This window comes from Manacus candei, unplaced genomic scaffold, assembly GCF_025592945.1.
Source record: "Manacus candei isolate 608988 ecotype Guabito, Panama unplaced genomic scaffold, ASM2559294v1 h1tg000061l, whole genome shotgun sequence".
NCBI lineage: Eukaryota > Metazoa > Chordata > Aves > Passeriformes > Pipridae > Manacus > Manacus candei.
Window position 1 is genome coordinate 4,225,141 of NW_026138109.1, and position 25,014 is coordinate 4,250,154.

Consider the following 25,014-nt stretch of genomic DNA (forward strand, 5'->3'; position numbering starts at 1 on the left):
CAAGAAGGATATGCGTAACATGAATGGGGGTTGTGATAAAACAGATAAAACATTATCCTTGGTCAGGATTTGGCCAAAGTTTTACTTGTATTTTATATCCCTTTTCCATTTATTGTTTATCTTAAAAAAAAAAACAAACAACAACAACAGAAAAACTGCTTTAGAGTGTAACAACTTCTTGTGTTGGTAAAGTGCCTGGGACACCGATTGCTGCGGGAAACAGTATAAGTGTTCCAGGAGTTCTTTATCTTTCATCCAGACTGCAGCCTCTGTCTGACAGAAGGAATTAGTCTCAAGGAGATACAAATCTTGCTTTCTACTAAATCAAACCTAATTTTTTCAAGATTCTGAAAAGTTTCTTTAACAGACAGTGATAGAGGAACAAAAAGCTGTTTTCCAACACCTGGAGTGTCACAAGTACATTGTGGTCTTTGGTTCCAGTGTTTTCGAGAACCACTGGGAAACACAATGCCTGTAGGAACTAATCTCTAGAAAGAAATACTGTGTTAATAGGACCTTACACTTGACGACTTAAATAATGATGTCACAGAGATGAGTCTTCTGTAAGGTTCAAATACACAGGTTTGCTGTTTATTAGGACAAAATGACTGGCAGCTTCTTCTAAGGTCTTATTCTGCATGTCTGTGAAGAAAACAAGGAAATAGAAGAAAAAAAAACCAAACAGAAAACCTTTCATACCCACCTTGCAAAAATTATCTTAAACTGAATCAAACTGTACACCCATGTTGATAATTTACTTCCAGTTCTTTCATCTCCCCATCTTCTCAAGAGTGATTACACAAAATACCCTTAGTTACTAAGAGGATAAACTGTTTGACATCAAATAGTCAAGAGTTGTATTCCTAATGGATCCAGACTGAAATATTCTTCACCTAAAATAGCTCAGTAAGGTCCATTTACTAAGAAAGGTGAAACTCAGTCATGCACGACACAGTAAATGTGGTGTTTTTGTAAGAGGGTCCTACTAATCTGAAGACTGTATCATACCATTTGCATTAGGCACTGTGAACATCAGCAACTTTAGTTCATAAATAAACTCTTGAATGTTCTGAAGCTTACAGAGAGAAACCCTCTGGCCCCTCTAGACCTAATACAAGCAATCCCCTGATACATGAACAGTAACATGCAGGACATGATTGTACCCCAAGACATAGTATATTTCTGCTTTAGGAAGAATTTGCCCTAGAGAGAAATGTAAGCCTACTGATGGTTTTAAGCTGTTCCTGACAGAATGGACTTTTAATTATTGAAGTGATCAAGAATTCAGCTTCAAACCATGCTATTACTTATATTGTAGTGCCTTACATCTTAGTGTTCCCTGTCATAATTTAATGAGACCTAATGGTAGCATAAGCACAGTTTTTCAGTAGTGCAACAATTATGCAAGGAAGGTAGTTATTTACAGTTTTATTTGTAAGTCCAAAAAATCCTGCTTCTATATACAAAGTGATTCCTAGATGAACCAAAACCATGAGGTGGTTTTATGCATAAATTATTATGAGAAGTGAATCAGAAGTAGCTGTCAAATTGGAAACACTGTGCAAAGTCTGTGAAATTGTCATCCAGATTTGAAACTAGCCCCTCTAAACTGTTATGTGCCTGATAAGGCTGTGTGTTCTGTCTTATTCAGGGAGAACTTTAAGTCCTGCAAACCCAGTTTTAAATTCTCGCTTCATAGGGCCTCCTATTATGAAATATCAGTTGATGATGGTCCTTGGGAAAAACAGAAGAGTTCAGGGCTTAATGTGTGTACTGGAACAGGATCAAAAGCATGGTAAGTACATGTTGCTGCTTTGATATATATATCATTTCAGATAAGCTAGATGGACCTATTTTGCTTACGTATTTTGTCTGTGCTGGGACTGTTGGGCTGGGGGTAAGTCAGTGAATATCAAATATTCTCACTGTCAACATGGTTCAAATCTGTCTCGGCATATCAGTACAGTAGAGCTCACATTACTTGTAGGTATGGAGAGAAGCACTGAAAGGGTGAGGAGCTGCAGCACTGACACAGTTTACCGTAGGTGTAATTTTGGTGAAAGATGTTGAATGCCACATGTGAAGATGAATGGTTGGGAGTGGTAAGGGAAGGAGATTCTGTTCTGACTTGCAGAGCATACTGGGATGATCTGTGAACTAGTCTTGTTGACTAAAATGGAAATGCTTAGATGATGTAGCTTAGTAAACTTATAAAAATCTAAGCTCTAAGAAGAATGGGAAAACATGTAGTTAGAAGCAGTGTTAAGTTGTCTCTGGCACATCTACTGTCCATTCTCCTTTCGAGCCTCGTTTCTTTCATATTTAATTGACAGGGCACAATCTCTTTGCCAAATTACTCTCCTTAAACAAAGATGACAGTATCTACACAGAACTGTGCTAGCTTAATCAAAGGGGTAAATTATTTTAATTTCAGCTTAAACAAGCTGCAGTACTGCATGTAAGTCTAATCAACTTAGTTTTGAGATGTGAGAGACATGTACAGTGAAAGCCTTGAAATCTATTTGTGTTCATAGTTTAAAGTTGTACAATAGGCCCTGGATTTATGTGGCAGGCTAAGATGAACTACAACAGAAGCTTTTAATGAAATTCGAAAATGAATATTCATGCTGTAACCATGGTTACTGGGTTTTACTCTTCATTGTAATTCAGAATTTTGTATTCAGTCAGCATAACTTAGTCCTGGAGCCTGCCAAGAATGAAATTGGCAGACTGCTAAGGAAACTTTCCTAGTGTTCAGTACCTTGGGAAAGTACAGTCTTAATTCAATGCTGTTCTTAAGCATTTCATTTGCTTATACACTCTGTACTGAGCAATCCCAGAACCAGGGACCAAACTCTAGGATTGCTCCTCTCCATTGCTGTGTTGCTGGACTTCTCTAAACTGAGGCCAGTTCTCAGTGGAGTGATCTTCCTTAGCCTGTGGTTTGGGGGCTCTCCTGGAATTTCAGGCCCCCTTGGACTGAGAGACATTTAAATGTCCAAGTGCTGTCTTTAGCTGCTGAAACTTGTGTAAAAGGACATCTAGTTGAGAGAGAGAAAAATTTCAAACTGTGCATCCCAGTTTCTTGCCAGCATCTGATCAGGCTTGCAGGTAGGCAGTACGTGTAAGAGAAGGAGCCTTGGACAGCCACGCTCAGCAGCTCTGCAGTCTGATAGGCTTTATGTGACTTTTCCTCCAAATGTGTCAAATGCAGAAGTGTCTGATCTGACTGTCCCTTTTCTATATGCACCAGTTCCTATGAGATTCAAGCCCACACTTTAGGGTACAAACAAAGAGGCATAATATTTGTGAAGAAATGTTTGGTTTATAAATGAAAACTAACAGAGAGGATTAATTTGCAAGAGTTGGATATATGGGATAAGAACTGAATCTGTAGAACTGTCATGCTTCAGTTTTTTTAATGCAGACTTAAATCAGCAGTTACTGGGTTAAGGCAGGAGGATTACTGGTAAATAGACTACACCCCATGTATCATGCTCGTTCCTGAAGACTTCAGGTAGTGGATTTTTAAGGTTTGCAAAGCCACAGGTAGATGCCAAACCAAGAGTTAATTTAAGAATTTTTTTTGGAAGAAACTGATATCAAACTTAATCTCATTGTTTGTTTGTTTTTCCCAAGTGTTGAACATAGTTCTTTGTCTGTATGCAAAATTTTTAGGGTTTTTTTGCTTTGTTTTTCTCCCAAGTTGTACTGCTCAGCAAACAAGACTTCTACTTCTCTGTCTAGGTCCTATAATATTAACAAGGTTGCACATCAAGCTGTTGAAGAGATCCTTAAGATCGGTGAGTGAATAGTGTGGCATTATTAGCCAAGTTTATATAAACATACTCTTACCTAATTGGGGCTCTCGCTCTTGACTCAACAGCGAAAAAGCGTGGAAGTTTGGATATGCCATTGAACACGGACTTAGTGCAAAAAGGTCAGTGAAAAAGGCAAGATTTCTTTAAAGTGTCTTAACTTTCACCAGTTCATTTTGTTTGTACTCTTAATACTGAGCAATGCTTTCAGTATTCTAGCGCTCCTTCAATAAGAATATTCTTTCTTGCAAACATTATTTAGGCACATTTGGCAAAAAATTTCTTACTTGATATGAAAACACTTATTTAGGTTTCTGTATATATAGAGATCTTCACGAGAATTTCAGTTCTCCTAAGATTTGAAACACTTTATTTAATACACATATTGAAACACAACATTTAATTACCTGAAGAGGGCTGTTAAGTGTTCATCATGCAGCAGAACTGAAAGGAATATTCTGTAAAAGGAGGGGTTTTTCTGCCTGTGAAGACTATTAAACATCTGTCAAGACTCAATATTCCCTTTTGGTAGAGAAGCCACTCTTTCCTGGAGGAATGAGTGTTTCTGAGAGTAACTAATTTTCCCTGGAAAACCTAATGGCTGATTTCTCTGTTTACAGTAACAAATGATTTCAATGAGTCTCTGCTCTACAGTCCAGAGGAACCAAAGATGTTTTTCAGTGTTCGAGAACCTATTGTAAACAGGGTTTTTTCAAGTAGCCGTCAGCGTGGCTTCTCTTCAAAGTAAGTGTTGGCTGCAGCATTGAAGAGTTATTTCATTCTGTGTATGTCAAAAAGTATGAGTAATCCAGGACTTTCCCTTGAAGTGTTTCAACATCCAGTTTGTGTTTTGAGTGGCTTGAGCATTGTTCTCATAACAGCAGGAGGAAAATGTTTCCTAGTTGTGTTATGCCTATTTAATGTTTGATCCATCCACAGTCTTACAGAATAAAAGGACTTTGCTGTGCTCAGTTTTGAGTGTGTGCCATTTCCCTCACTATGAGACACAGGCACTGACAAACAGGAGTGAATTCAGGAAAGGGCCACTGAGAGAATGAGGAGGCCAGAACACACCGTGTGTGTGTAAAGGAGAGACTCAAAGGGTGCTTTTGTGTGGCCTGGAGGAGGCAAGACTGAGCCAGGAGGAGCCAGTTGCTGTCTTCAGCTGCCAGAGGATGGTTACAGAGGAGACTGAGTTAAACTCTTTTCAGAGCAGAATGTGAGGCAACAGTCATGATTTTATAGGATGTAAGATTCTGATAAAAAAAGAAGAAAAAATCTTCACAGAGCGAATAGTCAGGTGATAGAACAGGTTGTCCAGAAGTTGTGCTATCACTGTCCCTGGAGAAACTCAAAACTTGACTGGGCAAGGCCCTAAGCAACCTAACCTGTCTTTGAAGTAAAGCCTGCTTTGAGTAGAAGGTTGCCCTTCCAAACTGAATTATTTGGTAATTAATCATTTTAACTTAGGGCACTTGTGCCAGTGGAGGTTTAGATTGAATATTAGGAAAATTTTCTTCACAGAAAGGGCTGTCAAGCACTGGAAATTAGTACAGTGAAGTAGCTGCCCAGTGAAGTAGTGGAATCATCTTCTCTGGAAGGGGATCATCATCCCTGGAATTATTTAAAAACCACTTAGGGCCATATTTTTAGTGGTGGGCTTGGTAGTGTTAGTTTAATGCTTGGACTCAATAATTTTGCATGTCTTTGCCAATCTAAAGATTCTATGATTTTTGTGGAGCTTGCCACAATTAAATACAAAAATGTACAACTGTTAGTTATATGTTCAGAATAACTGAACATATAAACAATAACATAAACAATTGAAAGCAATACAGTATTTCAGTATTAATTAAATATTAATTCAACCTTTTATATCAAAACAAATGTCTAAAGGAGCTCTGACCCGATGGGGACCCAAATTCTTCTCTTTTTGAGCTAGTGTTACAACAACATTGTATGACCAAGTCATAAAGGTATTCATATTTCTGGAAGATGTGTCTTCCTGAAAATCTAAGTCACTGCATAATTGTTGATTAAACTTTGGATATCAGAACATTGTACAGACCAAGAACTCATTACTTAATAGTGTTCTTGTTTTCTGTATGAAGGGATAAATTTCAATGGTTAATTTTCTTTTAAAGATAAGTGATGACAAAGGCGGTTAGTAGCTTTATTCTATCTTGTCTGGTTCTAAGAGAGAGACCTTAAATTTTATAAGCTTAGATTTAAATTTCTTAGCTTTAAGGTAGTGTAGTCAGACTAATATTGACAGCAGTATGCTGCAATACCTATTCATGAAGTTGTCTGACAAGCATTCTGACCTTCACCTTTTGTCTTTGAAATTACTTTCCCTTTTCTCTGAATGATTCATGTAACAAAACAGACTATATTAACTGACTGTCAAGCATTGCTAGTTGAAATTGTATGTTTCACTTAACATGAAGACAATGCGTTAGAATCATAAATTAATTGAAAACTTTTCTGTGAAGATTAAAGTAGATCATGATTAAATGGGATCATCAGTAGCTTTCTTTTAAAAAAATATACCTAAACTGCAGCTTTCAACACCAAATATTAAGTTATAGGCTGTTCTCAGACTCCGGGAGCAATTATTTGAACAAGTCTATCAGTTCTCCCTGGACTCTTTGCTACATCCACACAAAGCAGAGATAACTGGGGGCGGTTCTAGTGCTTGGTACCGTGCTAAATGGTTCTCTAAGTATGTGATTAAGCATTTACTGGCCCACGCAGAAGAAGGGCCAAAAACCAGTCTTATTGTTGAGTGCTTCTGTGAAATACTTAAATGTATGAGCTGTTTTGTGAAAACTGAGTTGTTGGGTTTTTGCAGAGTCTGTGTCCGTTCCCGCTGTTGGGATGCCTGTATGGTTGTGGATGGAGGAACATCTTTTGAATTTAATGATGGGGCGATAGCATCGATACTGATTGACACACAGGATGCACTGTGCACTGTTCTGCTGGAAGAATGAAGGACCCTCGTGTCTTCTGCTGAAACATTTATGGATCCATAGAGGGAAACCATGGGGATATCACAATGCTGCATTATACTGGATGTTGGCTTTTTCAGATGCAAGAGCATTTAGAGGAAGCTTGAAATGCTTTTCATTCCTTTGGGTTGGGGAAACATTAGCCTGATATTTAAGCTGTTTTTGCATCTGGTGTAAAAGAAATGTATCTGAAGTGTTACCTCTAACTTCAGTGAAAATTGACATTTTAACCTGTAAGGCAAACATGAAAGAACAGCCTTTTAAACACAGGTAGTTGGGTTCAAGTATTAAGTCAGTAGCATTAAATATTCAGATGTACAGTTTTTTAGTAACAGTCTGGGACTGAAACTAAGTACCTTCATACATACACTTTTGTAGAAAAGTTGACTGTCAATCTAGCAATTTGATGCAAGGATATATAGGTTTTGGTAAACCATGATGTTGATGTAATAGAAATGGAAACACAAACCTTTTGTATGCTTTTCAAAAATTGTACAACTTTGTAGTTTCATACAATTTGTGGCAATTTTTTTTTTTGTTCTTCCAGTATTTTTTCTACTTTATAGGCTTACATCAAAAGTAAAAGTCTGGTTTAGTACATCTTGAATGAGGTAGCTTTTACTTTTTCTGTCTGGCTAGAGAGGGACTTGAAACCCAGAGGTTTTCTTAAGCCCTTCAATGGGGATTTACAAATTATAGAAATCATGTTGAAGTAAGATAGATTCCTTCACTGAGTGGATTAACTGGCAAACAGGTGTTCAGTCACACTAGTGCATGTAGGTGGCTATCATTAAGAAAGATATTTGGCCTTATTAAGTTAAATAGTTTGAAATATTAGGTTATGAATTTCTTATAATTGAAGAAGAATGAGATATCCTGTGTACTAGGAGTTGGAGCACAAGTTAATACCTATGTCTTCCAGTTTTCTCACCATATGTTTTCACCTTCCTCAGAAAGTTCCAATCCTGTGCTGAATTCTACTGATATTTAACTGGCAACAAATGAATTTTACATGTACTCTGCTCATGTTAGGTAAGCAAGTTGATAATAGAAAAACAAAGTTCTGATTATAGAAGATGAAGTGACTTTTTTAATAATGTTTTGGAGAAACTGTAAACTGTGACTGCCTTTTAAATCTGTGCTGATAATTGCATAGAAGAGAGGGCAGAATTTGACAAAGTTAATATTCCTACAGCAGGAACTCTTCTACCACATGACTTGAAAAAAGTATATTTTGTCCTGTCTACTACAGATTAGCTTCCAAAAGTGAGTTTTCTTTAAACTGCTTTTGAACGGAGAGACTTCTGTAACAGATGTTCTCAGGTCTAATGGAAGTGTTCTCCATTGTGGCCAATCAGTATATTTGCTGCCACTTGCAAAACATGAACTGCTCTTTACAGGTGGAGGAAGTAGATAAAGGATTTTTTCTTCTATGACTTGAGTGAACACAAAATGAAAACATACTTTAGAGAAAATTCATTTGACCATTCAGTTCTAGGAAAATGTGATACTGATGGAGATTTCTGAATAAGCTATCATTGTTTGTGTACATTTTACCTTTTAAGTGTATTGCAAAGTGAGTTATTTACACTGTCTGGCTATCATGATTGCACAGCCAGAAGGGAAAAAAAAGTAGCCAAATAAGTTTTCAAAACTTGGTAAGTTCAGGAGCTATCAGAATAAAGCCTTTGATGTCTAAAAAAAATCTGCAAAACTTGTCTAAAGGTAAAGATGCAAAAGACTAATCTTTCTAAGGTTGTGTGCACACAAACTAGGGCGTTTTAGTTGTCACTCCATCAGTAACCAGTTAAGGATGGTTTATGTGCCTCTACCTAGTACACCAGTCAATATTCTGTTAAACCCCCAAACCCACCAATGCCATTAATGCTAATTTATTACTTCCTAGGACTTTGCCACTGTTAGATCAGATTTAGGTATTGAACACCTGCATAGACAAATTATGTCAGAAATGTCATCCTCTGCTTATTTAGGTATTTGTGTGCTATAATGTTTTAATGGAGACTGATTAGTCTGATCAGTAAGCATACCTCTTAAACATGCCTGCCATTCCTTATTATGAATGTCAAGACTAAAAGACAATGTTTTCAGGCATGACAGATCCAAATTATGATCTGGTTTAGGACTTAGTAAGTTTTCACAAATTCCTAACTTAGTGAAATGGAAGCCTGACTTACTCATGAGTGGCCTCTACTGGTTTTGTCTATAATTTAATTGCACTTCTGTTGAAGCATTTACTGGTGAATGCTTAAGTTAATTAGGATGATTCAGAAATTTATAATAAATGAGAAGCAGCTACCTTTTTTATTGAAGAACTGTAGAATACTTTTTAAGGATCCTTTATTGCAAGGGATTACAGTACAATTTACCTGGTAGACAGTATTCCATGACAGGACAGAGTATTGGTTTAACACTGATTTAATCTGCATGGACTGGCGGTGATCTTTGCACCTCTTCTACCTGCTGAGTCAAATCCATGGTCTTTTCATTTAGTGCCAGTCCACATGGTGTTCTGTTAAACTAGACCTGTCATTCTTTGCCTTTTTTTTTTCTCCTCTCCACGTGGTGTTTATACATTATGTAATAAAAATGAAAAGGTTAATTGATAAATGAAGCTCTCCTGTGCCTTATTTCGACTTTCAAAAGTGTTTCATGCACTCAGCTTCTTCTGTTATTGTTCAGGTTCCTTTAGTGGTTTGTAAGCCTTCATGCTTTTAGGTATAATGCAGAGACTATGTAGCAGTTTTTGGTATGAATTGCACAGAGTGAGAAAATAAATTAATAAGAGGTCAGTGGTGCACCTTAACCCCAGGGACTTTCACTGTGTGTCTGCTACAGCTGCCACCGTAACCAACAGATGGGTGATAGTCCAACACTGAACCTGGTAGTTGAAAGTAGTTCAGGACTATTCCATCTAGCTAAACCCATACTCCTGTCCCAGTTCTGTAGATGGTTTTAAAGCACAGTCTAGTAAATGCTAAATGTATTCATGATAACACCCTGTCCTCTAAACCACCAGTTTACACATTGGTTGGGTAAATTCCCCTCTTTGTAACCCTTTACACAAAGTTGGGGGGAAATTAGGGAAAGCATTCTCCCATTAATCAGTCATTTTGTACAACGTAGCAATTTCTTAGATCTTTATTAAATGCAACAGAAGGTGCATGGAGTTACATTGTGCACAGGGAGAAGTATTTATGGTAGTGCTAAGCTGCATAAATTTACTTTTTTCCTTGAAGTAATTTAAGGCTTAAAACTAAGGCAGCAAATGGTGAAGCAGTAGAATATCCAAATCCCCTTACTTCTCCAGTTTTCACAAGGTATGTTGCCCATTAACATCTTTGTAAAGAATCAACTGTTACTTACACTGTTAAACTGAATAAAAACCAAAACAACTTAAAACAGATTAGCATGATAATGTGTTTTATTTACTGTACTCTAGGAAGTCAATTAAATAAAGCAAATTCTAGTACTCATACAATCTTCCCACAGTAAGGTGTTCTGCATCACCAGATAATTAATACCTGAATGCTTTTCTTCAGACTGCAACAGGAAAAACTGTACCTACGCAACAGCCCTGCAGTAATGCCGTAGGCTACTCTTAAACATCCATTAATAAATTCACCTGCTTGCTGACTGCATTCATGTGAAAAACAACAGCATATTTATACCCTACACAGGGTCCAAGTTTTGTCCTAGAACTTATCAGATAGAACACCTTTTGGAACATTCTAGCCTGAAGCACAAGGACCCTGATAATAGATGCAGATGAAAGTTTCAGTTAAAGTCATTACTTGTCCCTATCCTTTTATTTGGTTTGGTTTTTTTAAATTTTTTTGGATAGTTACTCAGCTTTTTCTATGACTTTAAAAAAAAAAATCCACACTAGACAACAGTGGTTAGTGATACAGATACAAAAAGTGAAGTGCTACTACAAACATAAACTATTACAAAAGAAAATTGATGTTTCTTGCTAGCACCAAAGCATCTCTTCCCTCCAGCATTCTTATGCTGCAGATCCATGTTTTGGTTTTTTGGTCATATCTAGAACCATTTGAGCCCTCCTCCTGCAATATTTTTACCACTATATCAGTTGCAGTTGAAAGATCTTGTTCTTTGGAGGAAATTTAATCTGAGATCAGACTCACAGAAGCTACACTAAGGTTCTGTAACATTTAATCAGAAAACCTAGCACTACCACATCAAACCAGCATGGATAACCAACATCTATTTTTACAGATGCTAATTCTGAATGGGCTTCTCAGACTGTATTTTGCTAGCAGCGCACAATACTGAATACAAAAGTATCATTTGTGGCCTGCTAAGTAAAAACTTTACTGTAGCTCCTTTATGCTGCCTCCTAACTTGTACAGTATTGAGCTCTCTTAGCTGCTTTAGTGTAGACATCCCCAAGTTACTGTTTTCAAGTTTGATTAATTCAGTCTCAGTCCTCTGTTATACTCAGAGCTTCTCATCTTACTGTGCATTTTGTTCAATTAAGTAGTTGAATAGGTTTAATATCTTATTCACTTTGAGCTCTGCAAATTCCTTTATAAACATTATTAAGATACCTAGCACCTCTGCAAGCTGTTCCAGGAGTTAAGGAACGGCTTGCAAAGGTTAACTAACAGGAATTAACTCTTCCAGGAGTTAACTGGAAGTTTTTCAAAGATCCCCTGTATAAAGAAAAAAAAAAAGCCTGAAAAATTCTACAATTGCTCACAGATCATCAGATCTCTAAAGGCTTGAAGTACAAACAATGCTAAAAAATACGATGAAACATCATTAAGGTGTAAGACCAAATTAGAATGCTTTTTACAATAACAGTACTATGATTAAAGGTGCTCCAGCACTTTGTTTCTTAAGGAGCTTCAATGCACAGTGTGTCCACTGCATCCAGTGCACTGTACATATCATAAGAAATTAGGATTTCTCAGTGTCAGTCTGCATTTGATTCCCCAAATCTCATGGTCCTTTTTGCTGCCAACAGTTGGCCTTGCAATGGGTGTAAAGTGTGAACGATTGATCTTCACTGCAGGCAGTGCCTCCTCTAGGAGCTGCAGGGAGCTGTCAGTCACTATCCCAAACACCTGAAGAGTCTTCAACGTTTGAATTTCACCAAGTTCTCTAGAAAAATATGAAATCAATCATGAAACTAAAAACATTTTTTTTTTTTTTCAGTCTGTACCCAAGCTAGAGAACTCCATTTCTGCTAATTTTTACAAGAGGGTAACTACTTAAACACATTTAATTGAAACTGGTTCTCTGTCCTGATACTTCATGAAACTGGATGAATATATTATTTTTTGCTGATCTCTCTCTCACAGATTGAAAACCAACTGGTTCTTCCCCTTTCATTTCCCTGGACTTAACAATTTAGAACAAGTGGAAGAAATTGCCCCAGATGAAGTTTCAGGGTATGGTTCAGAGGAAACAAGCCCCTAGGTACTATCAATTTCCAATTTGTGGCAATGTTTTGGTGAGTATCCATCCCTGGCTTGATTGCTTTACATTTTCCCTATCATTATATGAACTGTGTATCTTACTGGACAAAGTCAAAAGGCTCAGGCACACACTGCTACAGGAAAGGTTCTTCAGATGCATATTTTTTAATAGTCTTGTTCCACTCACAATCTTTTTTTTTCTTGTTGACCATTCTTTGGATTGACATCCTTCCTTAAAGTATTGAGATTGAAAGCTTCTATGCTAATAAAAGGCAGGAAAACCCCCACAAACAAGTAACTCTAAGTGTTTCAGCTGCAATTAATAACTAATAAAGGTGCTCACAAAAATATACAGAGGTTAGCTAGTCAACAGGTACTGTCAACTCTGCCAGCTTTTCCAAATCTTGCTGCATAGTCAGAAGTCCAGGACTGACATCAATACTGGTCACTGGCAGGACTGGAAACTCCAGTTCGGTAATGAGTAACATTGGTAGAATGCCACTAATGCATGCATGGAGCAGCCAGTTCCATGAGTGCAGACTGATATCACTGAGAGATTATCTCAGACACCTTTGGTTCCAGTCTGGATTCTCAAAAGGTACATGCTCTGGCAGACCTAGAGCTATAGCAGCTATCCATGCTATAGCAGCTTATTTTATCTCAGTTTTATTCACAATTCCTCACACCAGTAAGCTTTTCAAAACAGTACGTGCAATTCTAAACCTAAAATAAAGCAAGTTTAAATTAACTTACCCTCTGCATGAGTAGCAAACCAAAACTATTCAGAGATTACTTACATCAAGGCAGCAGGTGATATCTGATAACATCGACTAAGACAAAGATGTTGGAGGAACATGAGTCGCCGAAAATACTGGAAGCACTCAGGCTTTAACATCATGCTGTCACTGTACAGAAGAGCACATTAAATAAAGGCTGAGGAATAAAGCAGCAGTAAGTTTGGTATTTCCAAAATTCAGGCCAAGAAATTTAATAAACATCAACTTCTACCACTAAAGTATGTTTTTGCTCAATATAGAAGCAACCCATCTCTAGTGTATACGTGCTGTGAGGGGAGGAATTTTGATTATCACTGAAGGGCAAGTGAAGCAGAAGTTTCTCTTCACACAGATACTCTGCAGCAGAACTCCTGCCAAGAATAGATAAGTTCTTCACAGAGAGATTTCAAAATACTGTCATTGACTAGGTCAAAACCAAAATACACCCTTCTTTTTACTGTTATGTAGCCAAGTAACTAATTTATATCAGAGAAGAATTAAACTCTCTCTAGGATGCTTGGCTTATAAACTGTAGGCATCTAAATGCTTTCCTCCATTCCACCTATCAACTACCCTCACTTGCTAGTTAATAAATCCTGTAGGTATATAATATTTATGATGAGATGGCAAAGAAATCTTCAAGATTAGGTCATGCCAGATAGCAAATCTTTTGTAGTTTTAGCCTAGGTAGTATTTTCTGGTTGTGCAGTGCTGTGCAATCATGTATTACTGCTAATCCCCTGAGCCATAAGGATTTAAGGACTAGCTGCACAGATCTTACCTGAGATCTAAATGGACAAGAAAAGGACATCTTTCCACCAGTGTTTTCACATCTAAAAAGAGTCACACAGAGTCAGTCCACCTTTCAGTAACAAGATGAACACGCTTTATACGGCCTACTCACTTCCATTTATGTTCATTTGTATCTTCTCTACTAGAACCCCACAACTAAAGCTCAACTTTTTGTTTAAAAGATTCATGCTTAAGACAGCATACAGACTGCCTATCAAGATACCTTACATGGACTTCTTTTAATCCTCAGCAAAGCAGATACATTTAGTTCCATGAAGTGTCCCTAAAAGTCAGTTGCACCACCAACTCAGCAAGGGAGTAATTCAAGTGATATTTCTGTGAAATCTACCAAGACATAGCAATGGTGAGATGCTGGAAATAATTACATGTAGTGAAAAAGTAACAGAAATTTACCACACATCAAATACCCTTTCAGAGCACCAAGTTTAGGCATCCTTATTTTTACCTACAGAAAGTTCTTTCCTCATGACAAAATTATAGTTTTCCTGATTTAAACTGTAAATTCTTGAGACCTTTTCATTGTGTGCAAATAGCATTGACTCACCTGTGGCTCAGATATCACTATCACTTAAAAGCCACTGTTATTAGCAAGGTGCTAAACAACATGCAAGAAAGCTTTGGTATTTAAGAATTCATGTGCAAAAGCTAAAGAAAACAATACCTAAATGATGATGATTAATGCACTATTCAAGTCTTATGGCATATCTATTGCACTGAAACAGAGTAAAGTCACTCAGTGTTTGGCAAATAGAAGAGGTTGGCACGTTGTCTCTAGTGGTCCAGTCAACAGAAGGTTTAAATTCTTGATGTGAAGGAGATTATGTAGCATATTTGTTTGTGGGTTTGGGATTGAGATAAGATTTGCATATTTCCTCATAAGGAGAAGACATATTGAGGTCTGTGTGATGTTAAAAGAGAAATAAGAGAGGTCACCACCGACATTTCAGCTAGTGCCCCACTGTCAAATTCATTCATTGAGAAAATTAATTTCTCTTTAGCACCAAAGCAATATCAGCCCTTATCTATGCTCTTGTTAGTTTTGTTGTACCCTCTCCCCAAATCTAGATTTATCTGCATTTTCTATTACTCTCCAACTTTACACAACTATTCCTCCAAGAACCATTAGCAAGCAAATAGTTAAATACTGATTATTGAGATTATTTGCCTTTCAGTTAACTGGCATCTGTATGTCAGTCTCAAACTCAAGCAGTTACTGTGACTTTTCTCCTTTGGAAGATGCCTTCAGCAGCCACAACAGTAGAAGCCCTAAGAAAGCTCCAGGAACAGTATCTGGAAGGCCAATTCACAGCAAAATACCAAGTCCGGCTTCCAGGACTCACTTCAGAAGTAAGGGCTATACCTTTAAACTGAAGATGAAATGAGCTTTCACCTGATTCTTTTTAAATTCAGAAGAAAAATCATCTCACCCTTCTTGTCTGAGCTAGAAATATGAGTAAGATTCTGACATCAACAACTTCATGCTATACAGAGCATAAAATCAGTGTTAGTACATGATTTTTCTCTACACAGAGTGGATGCCAACCAGAAGAAAATATAAAGCCTGTTGTTTTATCCCACAATGGGATAAAGATTTCTCATGCTGCTATTTACCTGCTATTTGTAGATTCTCTCTGTATCCACTTAAATTTAATTGGGTGATTTCTGAAGTAACATGACTGACTGCTGCTTTGACATGTGTGGCTGTGAAGGCACACCAGGACAAGTTCAACTCCTCCAGCCTATTTACAAATGAACAAAGAGTTGTTAACAAGAATGAAATGCAGTTCAAGTTCTGATATTTTTCTATTACAGTTGATACTTTTAAAGGAAATACTTGTAACGCGCCTACTACCAAGTTCCTGTATTCATGAGTAGAAATTCTGCTATGACAATGATTAAGCACTAATTAATGGAGCAGGTTACCCAGCAGAGTCTGTCTTTGGATATTTTCAAGATCCAACCAGAGAAAGTCCTCATCAACCTGGCCAGTGCTAATTTTAGATCCTGATCTGGGCAAGGGGTTAGAGTGACTTCCCAAATCCAGTTCCACCTGGAATGATTCACTATCTTAGGAAGTGGAGTCTCTCTCCAAGGACTGCCACAGGGAGACACTGTCTTTTCATCAGAGTTTGTGACCTGAATCTGTTACTACTGAACAGATGGTCACATTGAAAGGAAAAAACACTATCCATCATTAGCACTGGTCAGATGACCAATTAATCCTAATTAGCATAAAATACTTTATAGTTTTATATAAACATTGGTCATGCTGTGAGCTTAACTCTCTTTATGTGCTTGATTACCTATAGTTTATCACCATGGGGCTGGATGAAGTATTGTTCTGTGTGCAGGTGGTGTAGCTGTAACCAGAGGACAAACACACAAGGAATGCACAAGTACAGCATTTAGCTGGCAATCTCTACATAAATGAAAAAACAGTTAAATTGCCACTAGCATTCCCAGGATCAGGTTTGCCATCTGCTATTCACTGTGCACTGCACAGACTGCCATCCTCTAAAGAGCTCATGATCCAAGTAACCAGACCAAGCAACAAGAAAGATTAAGGCTTTGGCTGTCCACTAACTTGCAATTTGATTAAAAAACATGCTTTTGCAGAAGGAAAGATTAAGTACGTTGTCTCGCATGTCACAGGAAGTCAGCAGAAAGATTGGGATATAAATCCCAGTCTCACTGGGGCTCAGTTCAATGACTTCCTGCCAGCAGATGGTTTAATCTCTGAAGAGCTGTAAATCTGAACACAGTGCTTCATGAACTAGAAGGTTACTGAAGGATTATTCTACCATGGAAAGGCACAGTCTTCTCTGGCATTCATGCTGTACTCTGATTGCAAAGAGAGCTCTGGGATTCCACTTTCCAGTTTCAAAACACACACTTTCACTTTGTGAGAATCACATACTGTTTTTGTTAAGAAAATCAAATTTACAGGATATGAAAGGGACATAAGTGGGGTTTATCCACCAACAAGGATGATTAAGGAAAAACTACCAAAATGCATCTTTGCTATTACAGAAGAAAATAGCTTGATGGAGAGAAACTACCTGACTATTCCACTAATATTCAACTGTTAGGCATTTAGGAAAAGAAACAAGCACATAAAAAACAAGAAAAGGTGTTAGATACAAGTACAACTGGGAGGCCCAAGGAAAAAAATAAAAAGGATCCTTTTTCTCAGAAATAGCAGTAAGCAGGAACAGCAAAAACTGGTTTTGTCTTACGCAGAGCAGCTGCTCAACATCATCTCCAAGGCTTCTGCAGAGAACCCTGAGCACCCACAAAGGTTTAGTCGTATCAAATTGGGATTCCTAGCAATGCTCCTGGGGAGGGAAAAAAAAAAAGTCTGATAAAATTTAAATGTTGGAACATCGCTGGCATTGCTAGGATGTGCGATTATTTTTAAGAGCTAGGATCCCAGGCACTAGTGACTCACTAAACAAGCAGTACTGCATCTTCAATCAACTCACAAACCTGAGTCACTAAGGGTCTCAACTCTGTACTTGCTAAATCAAAGCACAACATTGAAAGGGATAACTGTCTATTTAGTTGACATTCCTGACAAGTCTGCATGTTTATAAACTACCATGTTTACAAGGAAAAGATTTCTTTTCACCACCTTCTGTTGCATGCCAATACACACATACCATAGCTTATCAGAAATGACTATGCCTCAACAAAAGACAAAGCAACAATCCCATTTCTGATGTCATCCCTCTGCAAGACGGAGGTCATTCTACAACAAAACATGTCCAAATAGCATCCCCTGAACACATTTGTTTGCAAGACTAGAGCAGACATGCATTTGGCAAAACCTGGAAAAACTCAAGTGCAGTATCTACGTTTGTACATAAGGCAATAAAATTCCATCATTAATGCTTGATGAGTATGCAGTTTTCACATAGTTTTCACCTGGTATCAAAAAACAAACTATATTGATTTGTGTCTGCTTCCCCCTCTCTGGAGTGAGGAAGGCATCAGAAAGCAGGACAGCCAGAATCTCTGCCATCTGACCTATGGTCCTGGCACCTCCACAATCACCTAATGTGACTGAACAGGAGACTGACTGCACACCCAAGAGTGTCTTTTCAGTACAACCAAAAAAAACAGTTCACCTGCTTGACAGAATCTGTAATTTTCCACAACCTCAGAGTGAAGTTCAACAAAGAAGTGAGCAGTAGCGCAGAAGCACAATGAGCATCTGGTGGTAGAGCCACCCAGAGCCCTTAAAAGAGAAGAGAACCTGCATACCAAACACACAGTTCTCTTGGGAGCACAAAAATGGGAAATTAAAAGTAGTTCTGCTGTGCAGCTTGGATGTGGGAACAGCCAATGGACACAAACCCTAGAGAGATGAGCAGTTTCTCCAACCTCCTCCTACTCTGGGGAATTTTTGGAAAAAAAATGGCACCAAGACACACTTTTCTATAGGGGTGTTTCATCTTCACCTCATCTCTTGGAAGGTAGGAACAGGCAGCTCATCTAGCCTGCCAGCTTGCTCTGTTAGGTGCTTAAAACTGGCCATTTCAATAGACTTCACAAGGAACAACTCTCCACTGCATTCTTTCATTAGCCTGCACAAAACGATGGCACAAAACAGAAGGTATTTCCAGAATATTTCCAAACATGTCACTCACTTGATGATGTTGTCAGAAAGCACTAGTCCCTCCAAGCTGAGGTTCTGCAGTCTTTCACACAGACAAAGAATACTCTGGAGATCTGCAACAGACATTGTGCAGTTTGACAAATCCAGGTACTGCAGTCTGAGAAGTCTAAAAAAAAAAAAAAAAAGTCAAGTTATTAAAATTTCATTAAAACAGGCTTCACAAATATATCCCACACACTGAAACCATACAAACTTGCACAAACTAGTTCTACTGTTGTGTTCAGCTGCACATTGAGTATATGACTAAGCTCACTGGGCCTACTGCTAAGCTACCAGACAAAACTGCAGAACTCATATTCCAGGCATTCACAATTCCTCATAACACCTGAAAGTCTACCCTGCTGCAATTAAATAATTTTTTTTGGGTGTCGTGTCCCATATAAAATGCTGGAGATGGTGACAATTCTTGGTTCTACAAGAAATGAACCAAGAAATGGTTCTGCAAGTGCCTTATAAGACTCAGTACTTTCAAAAAATCACACTGGGTTGGTTTTAAATAGCTGACAGGTGAATGCAGATTCTCCTGTTCCAAAACATGTCTAACCACTGATCAGCACTTCCACAGGCCACAGACAGCACAAATACTGCTACTGGTTGCTACTACCTTAAAACCAAAACTACACAGAAAAACTGTGAATATTTGAGAGAGGGTTTCAGGATCCAGAACATGCAGAAAAGGTCTTACTCGGTTGTTTTAAACAATGGATTTCCAATACAGGCTCTTGGGCAGCGGAATACAGTAACACCTGCGGGCAGCAAGTGTCCAAGCACTCCTGGCAGCAGATTCCCACCAGTGAGATCAAGAGTCTGCCAGAGAGATTCATCGAACCTGAGGCATAGAATTTTACTTGTTAGTGAGTTCAAAAGGGTCACAACAACCACAGAAAGTTTTCAGTGTCAAAAAAAAGACTGAGAGGAGGGAAAACTATTTAATAGACTATATTAATGTTAAAATATGTGAAGCATCTTTTGATTATACATCCATATAACCCACCTATGGCATAAACTGAATTATACATGAATAAACAAGGTTACAACCGTATCATTTAACAGTCCATGGAAATGGAAGTTTCTTTAGTACTAAATTATGAGAAGTAATACTTACGAAAGACGATGCCATCTCTTGCAAATCACTGAAACTTTTAGCAAGTCCTTTAGGGGCAAATATGCAAAGATTGCCAAAAGTAATTCATCTGGAAGCGCATCCAGAGAAACACCTTTAGGGAAAGAGCAAAACGCACTCTGCTTAAAGCTGATTCATTCTTGCCTGCTGATCAGATGCCTTGTTTGGTTTGGCTGTTAAAAGCACTTCTACAACCTCTCTAGGTTATACAGACATCAGCCCACTATTTGTCCCCCTTTCAGCTCTTCAGTGTAGGAAGATATTATTACCATCTCTGCATAGTCATGCCTGGCAAATGCAAAAGTTCCCATAATATCAACTCTATACGTACTAAAGCCATGGAAAAACAATTTTACTGATAAAAATGACAATAATCATTATTCACATACTCAATTGGGAAACAAGAGCATCTTAGTTACTGCTTTTCTATTCTAAGGCTTGTGTGATCCTCTTTTATTTTTTTCCCTTCTGAAATGCCCACTCTTCCTATGCATGCAAGGGTCCCAGAAGGGAGCTCAAGGTGAGCTATGCTTTTGTGTGATACACAGAAAAAATCAGGTACTATAAACTACTCCCTAAAACAGGCATGCTATCTCCACCCCAAGAATTATCTGAAAGGATGTGGTACAATCTCAGCTTCTCACAAGTAGATATAGGGCTCCAGAAGGTGTTGCAATTCACATCAGAAATTTCTGGGTGGTGAAGCTCAGCTACAGCTGCCTATGACCCAGCACTCAGTCTTATTTAAAAACAGGGTTGTCTGAGGCCGTTCCCACCTTCCATATGATAGCCTAGTGTCTGGAGAGAGCTGCTTATTTATTTTGCATCCCATACTCACTCATACTGAAAACACATTTTGACACCAGGGAAAGGAACCCAGCATCTTATAACCCCTTCAAGTGTCCAAGGTCTTCAGGTTATAGTCCTGTTCTTTTCCCTGCCAGTCCCTTTATGGCCCAACAGCCAGTTCCTAACCCAGCAGAGAGTGCCTCTGTCCAAGCCATAGGCTGCAGCTTTTCCAGGAGTATGCCACAGGAGATGGTGTCAAAGGCTTTGCTGAAGTCCAGGTAGACACATCCACAGCCTCCCCCTCATCCACCAGGTGGGTCACCAGATCATAAAAGGAGATCAGGTTGGTCAGATGGGACCGGTCCTTCCTAAACCCCTGCTGGCTGGGTCTGATCCCTTTTCCATCCTGTAGCTGCTGTGGGACTGCACTCAGAATGATCTGCTCCATAAGCTTGCCAGGCACTGAGGTCAGGCTGACAGGCCTGCAGTTTCCTGGGTCCTCCTTGCAGCCCTTTTGTGGATTGGCGTGACATTCACCAACTTCCAATCATCTGGGACCTCCCCAGTGAGCCAGGACTGTTGGTAGATGATGGAGAGCAGCTTGGCAAGCTCTTCAGCCAGCTCCCTCATCACCCTTGGTGGATCCCATCTGATCCCATAGACTTGTGAGGATCCAAGTGGCTCAGCAGGTTGCTATATGTTCCCTCCTGGATTAAAGGGGGGTTATTCGGCTTCCTGTCTCTGCCTACCAGTTCTGGAAGCCAGTTGTCCTGAGGACAACCTGTCTTACTGTTGAAAACTGAGGCAAAGAAGGTTTTAAATACCTCAGCCTTTTTCTTATCTTTGGTGACTATGTTCCCCCCCATGTCAAACAAAGAATGGAGGTTTTCCTTGCCCCTCCTTTTGTTATTGATGTATCTGTAAAAGCATTTCTTGTTATCCCTAACAGAAGTGGCTAGATTGAGTTCAAATTGTGCCTTTGTCTCTCTAATTTTCTTTCTACATGACCTAATTATATTCCTAAACTCTTCCTGAGTAGCCAGCCCTTTTTTCCATAGTCAGTAAGCTCTCTTTTTTCCCCCTAAATTCCTAAAAAATCTCCCTATTCAGCCAGACTGATCATCTTCCGCCACCGGCTTGCCTTTTGGCACACTGGGACAGCCTGCTCCTGTGTGTTCAAGACTTGCTTCTTGAAGCATGTCCATCCCTCCTGGACCCCTTTGTTTTCAAGGGCTGTTTCCCAAGGTACCCTCTGAACCAGTCTTCTGAGTAGGCTGAAATCTGCCCTCCAGAAGTCCAGCATAGAGGTTTTACTGATGGCCCTCCTTGCATCCCTGAGTATTGAAAACTCTATTATTTCATGGTCACTGTGCCTCAGACGGCCACCAACCACCACATCTCCCACCAGCCCCTCTCTGTTTGTGAACAGCAGGTCTAGGGTGGCCCCAGCCCTGGTAGGCTCATTTACCAGCTGAAGCAGGAAATTATCCTCTATATGCTCTAGGAATCTCCTAGACTGCCTCTTCTCCGCTGTGTGGAGTTCCCAGCAGACATCTGGCAGGTTAAAATCACCCACGAGAACAAGGGCTGGCGATTTTGAGACATCTGCCAGCTGCTTGTAGAATAATTCATCACCCTCATTATCCTGATTGAGTGGTCTGTAACAGACTCCCACCAGGATGTCAGGCTGGTTGGCCTTCCCCTTGATTCCGATCCACAGGCACTCAACCTTATTGTTACTGACTTCAACTTCTAGAGTCAAGAGACTCTCTAACATATAGAGCCACCCCTCCACCTCTCCTACCCTGCCTGTCCCTTCTGAAGAGCTCATAGCCACCCATGGCAGCACTCCAGTCACACGAGTCATCCCACCACGTTTCCGTGATGGTAACTATATCATAGCTTTCCTGCTGCACGATGGCTTCCAGCTCCTCTTGTTTGTTACCCATGCTGCGTGCATTGGTGTACCTGCATTTCAGCTGAGCTGCTGATTTCACTTCTAACTCTAACTTTCCACCCTTAGGCTCATCTCTGGAGAGCCTGGTTTCAACCCTTTCCCACTTCAAACCTAGTTTTTTAAAGCCCTTCTGATCATCCCGACAACTTATGGGCTAGAGTCCTTCTCCCCTTGCTAGATAGAAGCCCATCTGACTCTGGCAGACTAGGTACACAGAATTTGCCCCATGGTCGAGTAAAAACAAAATTCTGCTGGCGGCACCAATCCTTTATCAATAAGATGGGTTTTCCTACTCCTCTCCTCATTCATCCCTGCTACTGCAGGAACACCACTTGTGCTCCTGTTCCTTTTGAGGTCTCCTGGACCACAGCAGGCTGTGACCAGCATCTCCCTCTGAGGGGGGGCCTCGCAGAGCCAGCAAACTCTCAAATTTGCTATACTTGGAGGACCACTAAACGATAATGACAGATCCTGGGCTGATACATGCAGTATTTGAGGCTCAACTCTTTGCCCATTGAGAAGATGCAAAGGCTTCTGACATGAGTCCTTCACTGAACTCAAGGGGAATTTTTCACAGGTGGATACTGTATATACCTTGTATATACAGTATATACCTTGTATATACAGTATATACCTTGTATATACAGTATATACCTTGTATATACAGTATATACCTTGTATATACAGTATATACCTTGTATATACAGTATATACCTTGTATATACTCTTTCAGGTCTGTGTGCCTCTGAGAGTGAACAAACTAAAGCAAATGTACTGTGAATCTTGCTCTCTTAGATTCTCAAATACTTTAGATCTGTAAGTTATGCCTATAAGTGAGTTACTGCTGTGCCTATTGTAAATTCTGTATGAATCCTTTGTTAAATTAACTGAAGCTATCAATTAAGTGCTGTTATGTACTGTTAAACTTTTAGGCCTAAACTGTTGGTCAGTTCCGGGGCTCAAGTTCAGCCAGGGGGTCTACTCAATCTTGTGCCTCAACATAGCTATTTTTTGGGCTGACTTTTGTTTTTGAGTGATTGATTTTAGATCTTACTGCTTTTTCTCTGTGTGCTTTAACCATCTAGTAAGCAGTAGAGTGAACAATGCCCATGAACTTCGTTGTGCTTTCACTTTTATATTAAATCTGCTTTTGCTGATACCTTTGCCAGTGATTCTTCAAGCAACCTTAAAACATTCATTTGCAACAGGCCCTGCTGGGCCAAGGTGCCACCCATGTCCCACACAGAAAGAGCAGATAGACACAGAGACATGCAGCACAAATCCCCAGCACACAGATAGGAGCTGTCAGGACTAGGCAGGAGAGATCCATGCTTTTCATTGGCCACAGTTCTGGAGCCAGATACACCACCCCTGTTTAAAGGCTTACATAAAACAGGGTTTATCAACCCAGGCCTGAAAGCCACCAGATCTGAAAGTGACATTCTGCTGGGTAAGAGTAAAAAAAGTAAACAATAAGGCAGTGGCAACTTGTGATGCCCACTCTCCACCTCTACTGAAGCGTGAGCAGAACCTGGACCGGGGTGATCGTACCTGGCTCTGCCTCTCGGAGCAGCCACGGCCGGCGCACAATAACAAACCCCTTCTGCCGTTTTGGAGCAGGACAGCCTGATGACACCAGCAGGTCTTGCGGCATGTTTTCGTTGCCCAGCTTGTCTTTCTTAAGGACGGACACTCCCATGCTCGACGGGAACTCCGTGGTCTTGCTGGAGTCCCAGTCCAAGCTGGTGGAAACATTAGTGCTGGAGGATAGGATCTCCTGGAGGTGTTTCCTGCAGACAGAGCAAAACCCACAGGCTCTGAGGGTACCGCCAGACCGACCGAACACACGACGGGGACGGCCGCACGGCAGCATTTCAAACTCACACGTAACCCACATCCACACGCGGGGCGATCAAAACGGGGGATCTGTGGGCGCTGGAAGCACCAGCAACAGCCATAAGCAGGCGTGTGCTCGGTCTGGCACGTTCGGGTAAGAGATCCCGCCAGGGAATGAGGGCGCCCCGCTCCCCGATGGGGCTGGCGGAGGCGGCGGGCACGGCTCGACCCCCGCGGCGGCCTCACAGCCCCCAAAACCGGGTCAGGCCGGGACCCCCGCACGGGCAGCGGGGCGGGATGGACGGGGGGAACGGCGGGCGTTCGATCCCGACTGCCGCCCGCTGAGGGCGGGAGAGAAGCGGCCCGGGGATCCCGCGCACGTCCCGCACCCCGGGGGCGCGCACACACACGCGTGGCCCCGCACCGCGTCCGCGCTCAGGAACCAACTCCCGCTCTCCCGGGACCCACTCCCGCTCCCCTGGGGTCCCATTCCCGCTCCCAGCGCCCGGGGTCCCCCCGCACAGCCCGCCACCCCTAAGCAGCGGAGGGGACCCACGCCCTCCCTCCGCGAGGGCTCACGCGCAGCCCGCCAGCGAGACCCCTGTCCCCGTGTCCCCGTGTCTCCGTATCCCGGTATCCCGGTATCCCGGTATGCCCGTGTCCCGGTACCTGTACATGGCTCTAATAGGCCCGCGCGCGCCGCCGCGCGCCCCGCGCCTTTTAGCACCGCGCCAGCCCCGGGCCGGCCGGAAGC

At 40.5% G+C, this 25,014-nt stretch overlaps 2 protein-coding genes across 6 annotated transcripts in view; one reads left to right on the plus strand and one right to left on the minus strand.

Annotated features, from left to right (window-relative positions):
• The window catches only part of NADK2 (NAD kinase 2, mitochondrial), a 32,174-nt gene extending 22,720 nt beyond the window's left edge, over nt 1-9,454 (plus strand). Inside the window, exons 8-12 of one of the 2 annotated variants that reach the window (XM_051804791.1) lie at nt 1,652-1,795; nt 3,748-3,803; nt 3,887-3,940; nt 4,439-4,562; nt 6,670-9,454. In XM_051804791.1, coding sequence (XP_051660751.1) covers nt 1,652-1,795; nt 3,748-3,803; nt 3,887-3,940; nt 4,439-4,562; nt 6,670-6,808 — 517 coding nt within the window. In that variant the 3' untranslated portion in view covers nt 6,809-9,454. The remainder of the gene's footprint in view (nt 1-1,651; nt 1,796-3,747; nt 3,804-3,886; nt 3,941-4,438; nt 4,563-6,669) is intronic. The other variant, XM_051804792.1, reaches the window with a different exon arrangement.
• Nucleotides 1-25,014, minus strand: SKP2 (S-phase kinase associated protein 2). Of its 4 annotated transcripts, none has more exons than XM_051804803.1 (10): nt 24,930-25,014; nt 23,976-24,214; nt 19,661-19,772; nt 19,241-19,384; nt 18,527-18,661; nt 17,114-17,212; nt 15,489-15,616; nt 13,846-13,897; nt 13,086-13,193; nt 1-642 (listed from the first exon to the last, which is right to left on the minus strand). In XM_051804803.1, exons 1-10 carry the CDS (start codon nt 24,935-24,937, stop codon nt 630-632), a joined length of 1,038 nt encoding a protein of 345 aa, XP_051660763.1. In that variant the 5' UTR covers nt 24,938-25,014; the 3' UTR covers nt 1-629. The 4 variants fall into 4 exon arrangements, with proteins under 4 accessions (XP_051660763.1, XP_051660762.1, XP_051660764.1 ...); XM_051804802.1 differs by lacking the exon at nt 1-642 and adding an exon at nt 1,791-3,256; XM_051804804.1 differs by lacking the exon at nt 1-642 and adding an exon at nt 9,971-11,971.

What these genes read in the sequence shown, in the direction of transcription:
- SKP2 (XM_051804801.1), bottom strand. Translation starts at nt 24,321, where the DNA reads ATGTGGGTTACGTGTGAGTTTGAAATGCTGCCGTGCGGCCGTCCCCGT. An exon ending in GCTCCGAGAGGCAGAGCCAG is followed by an intron (nt 19,773 to 23,975) that starts GTACGATCACCC and finishes CTTTCCCTAAAG; the next exon opens with GTGTTTCTCTGGATGCGCTT. An exon ending in ATATCACCTGCTGCCTTGAT is followed by an intron (nt 11,972 to 13,085) that starts GTAAGTAATCTC and finishes ATATTTTTCTAG; the next exon opens with AGAACTTGGTGAAATTCAAA.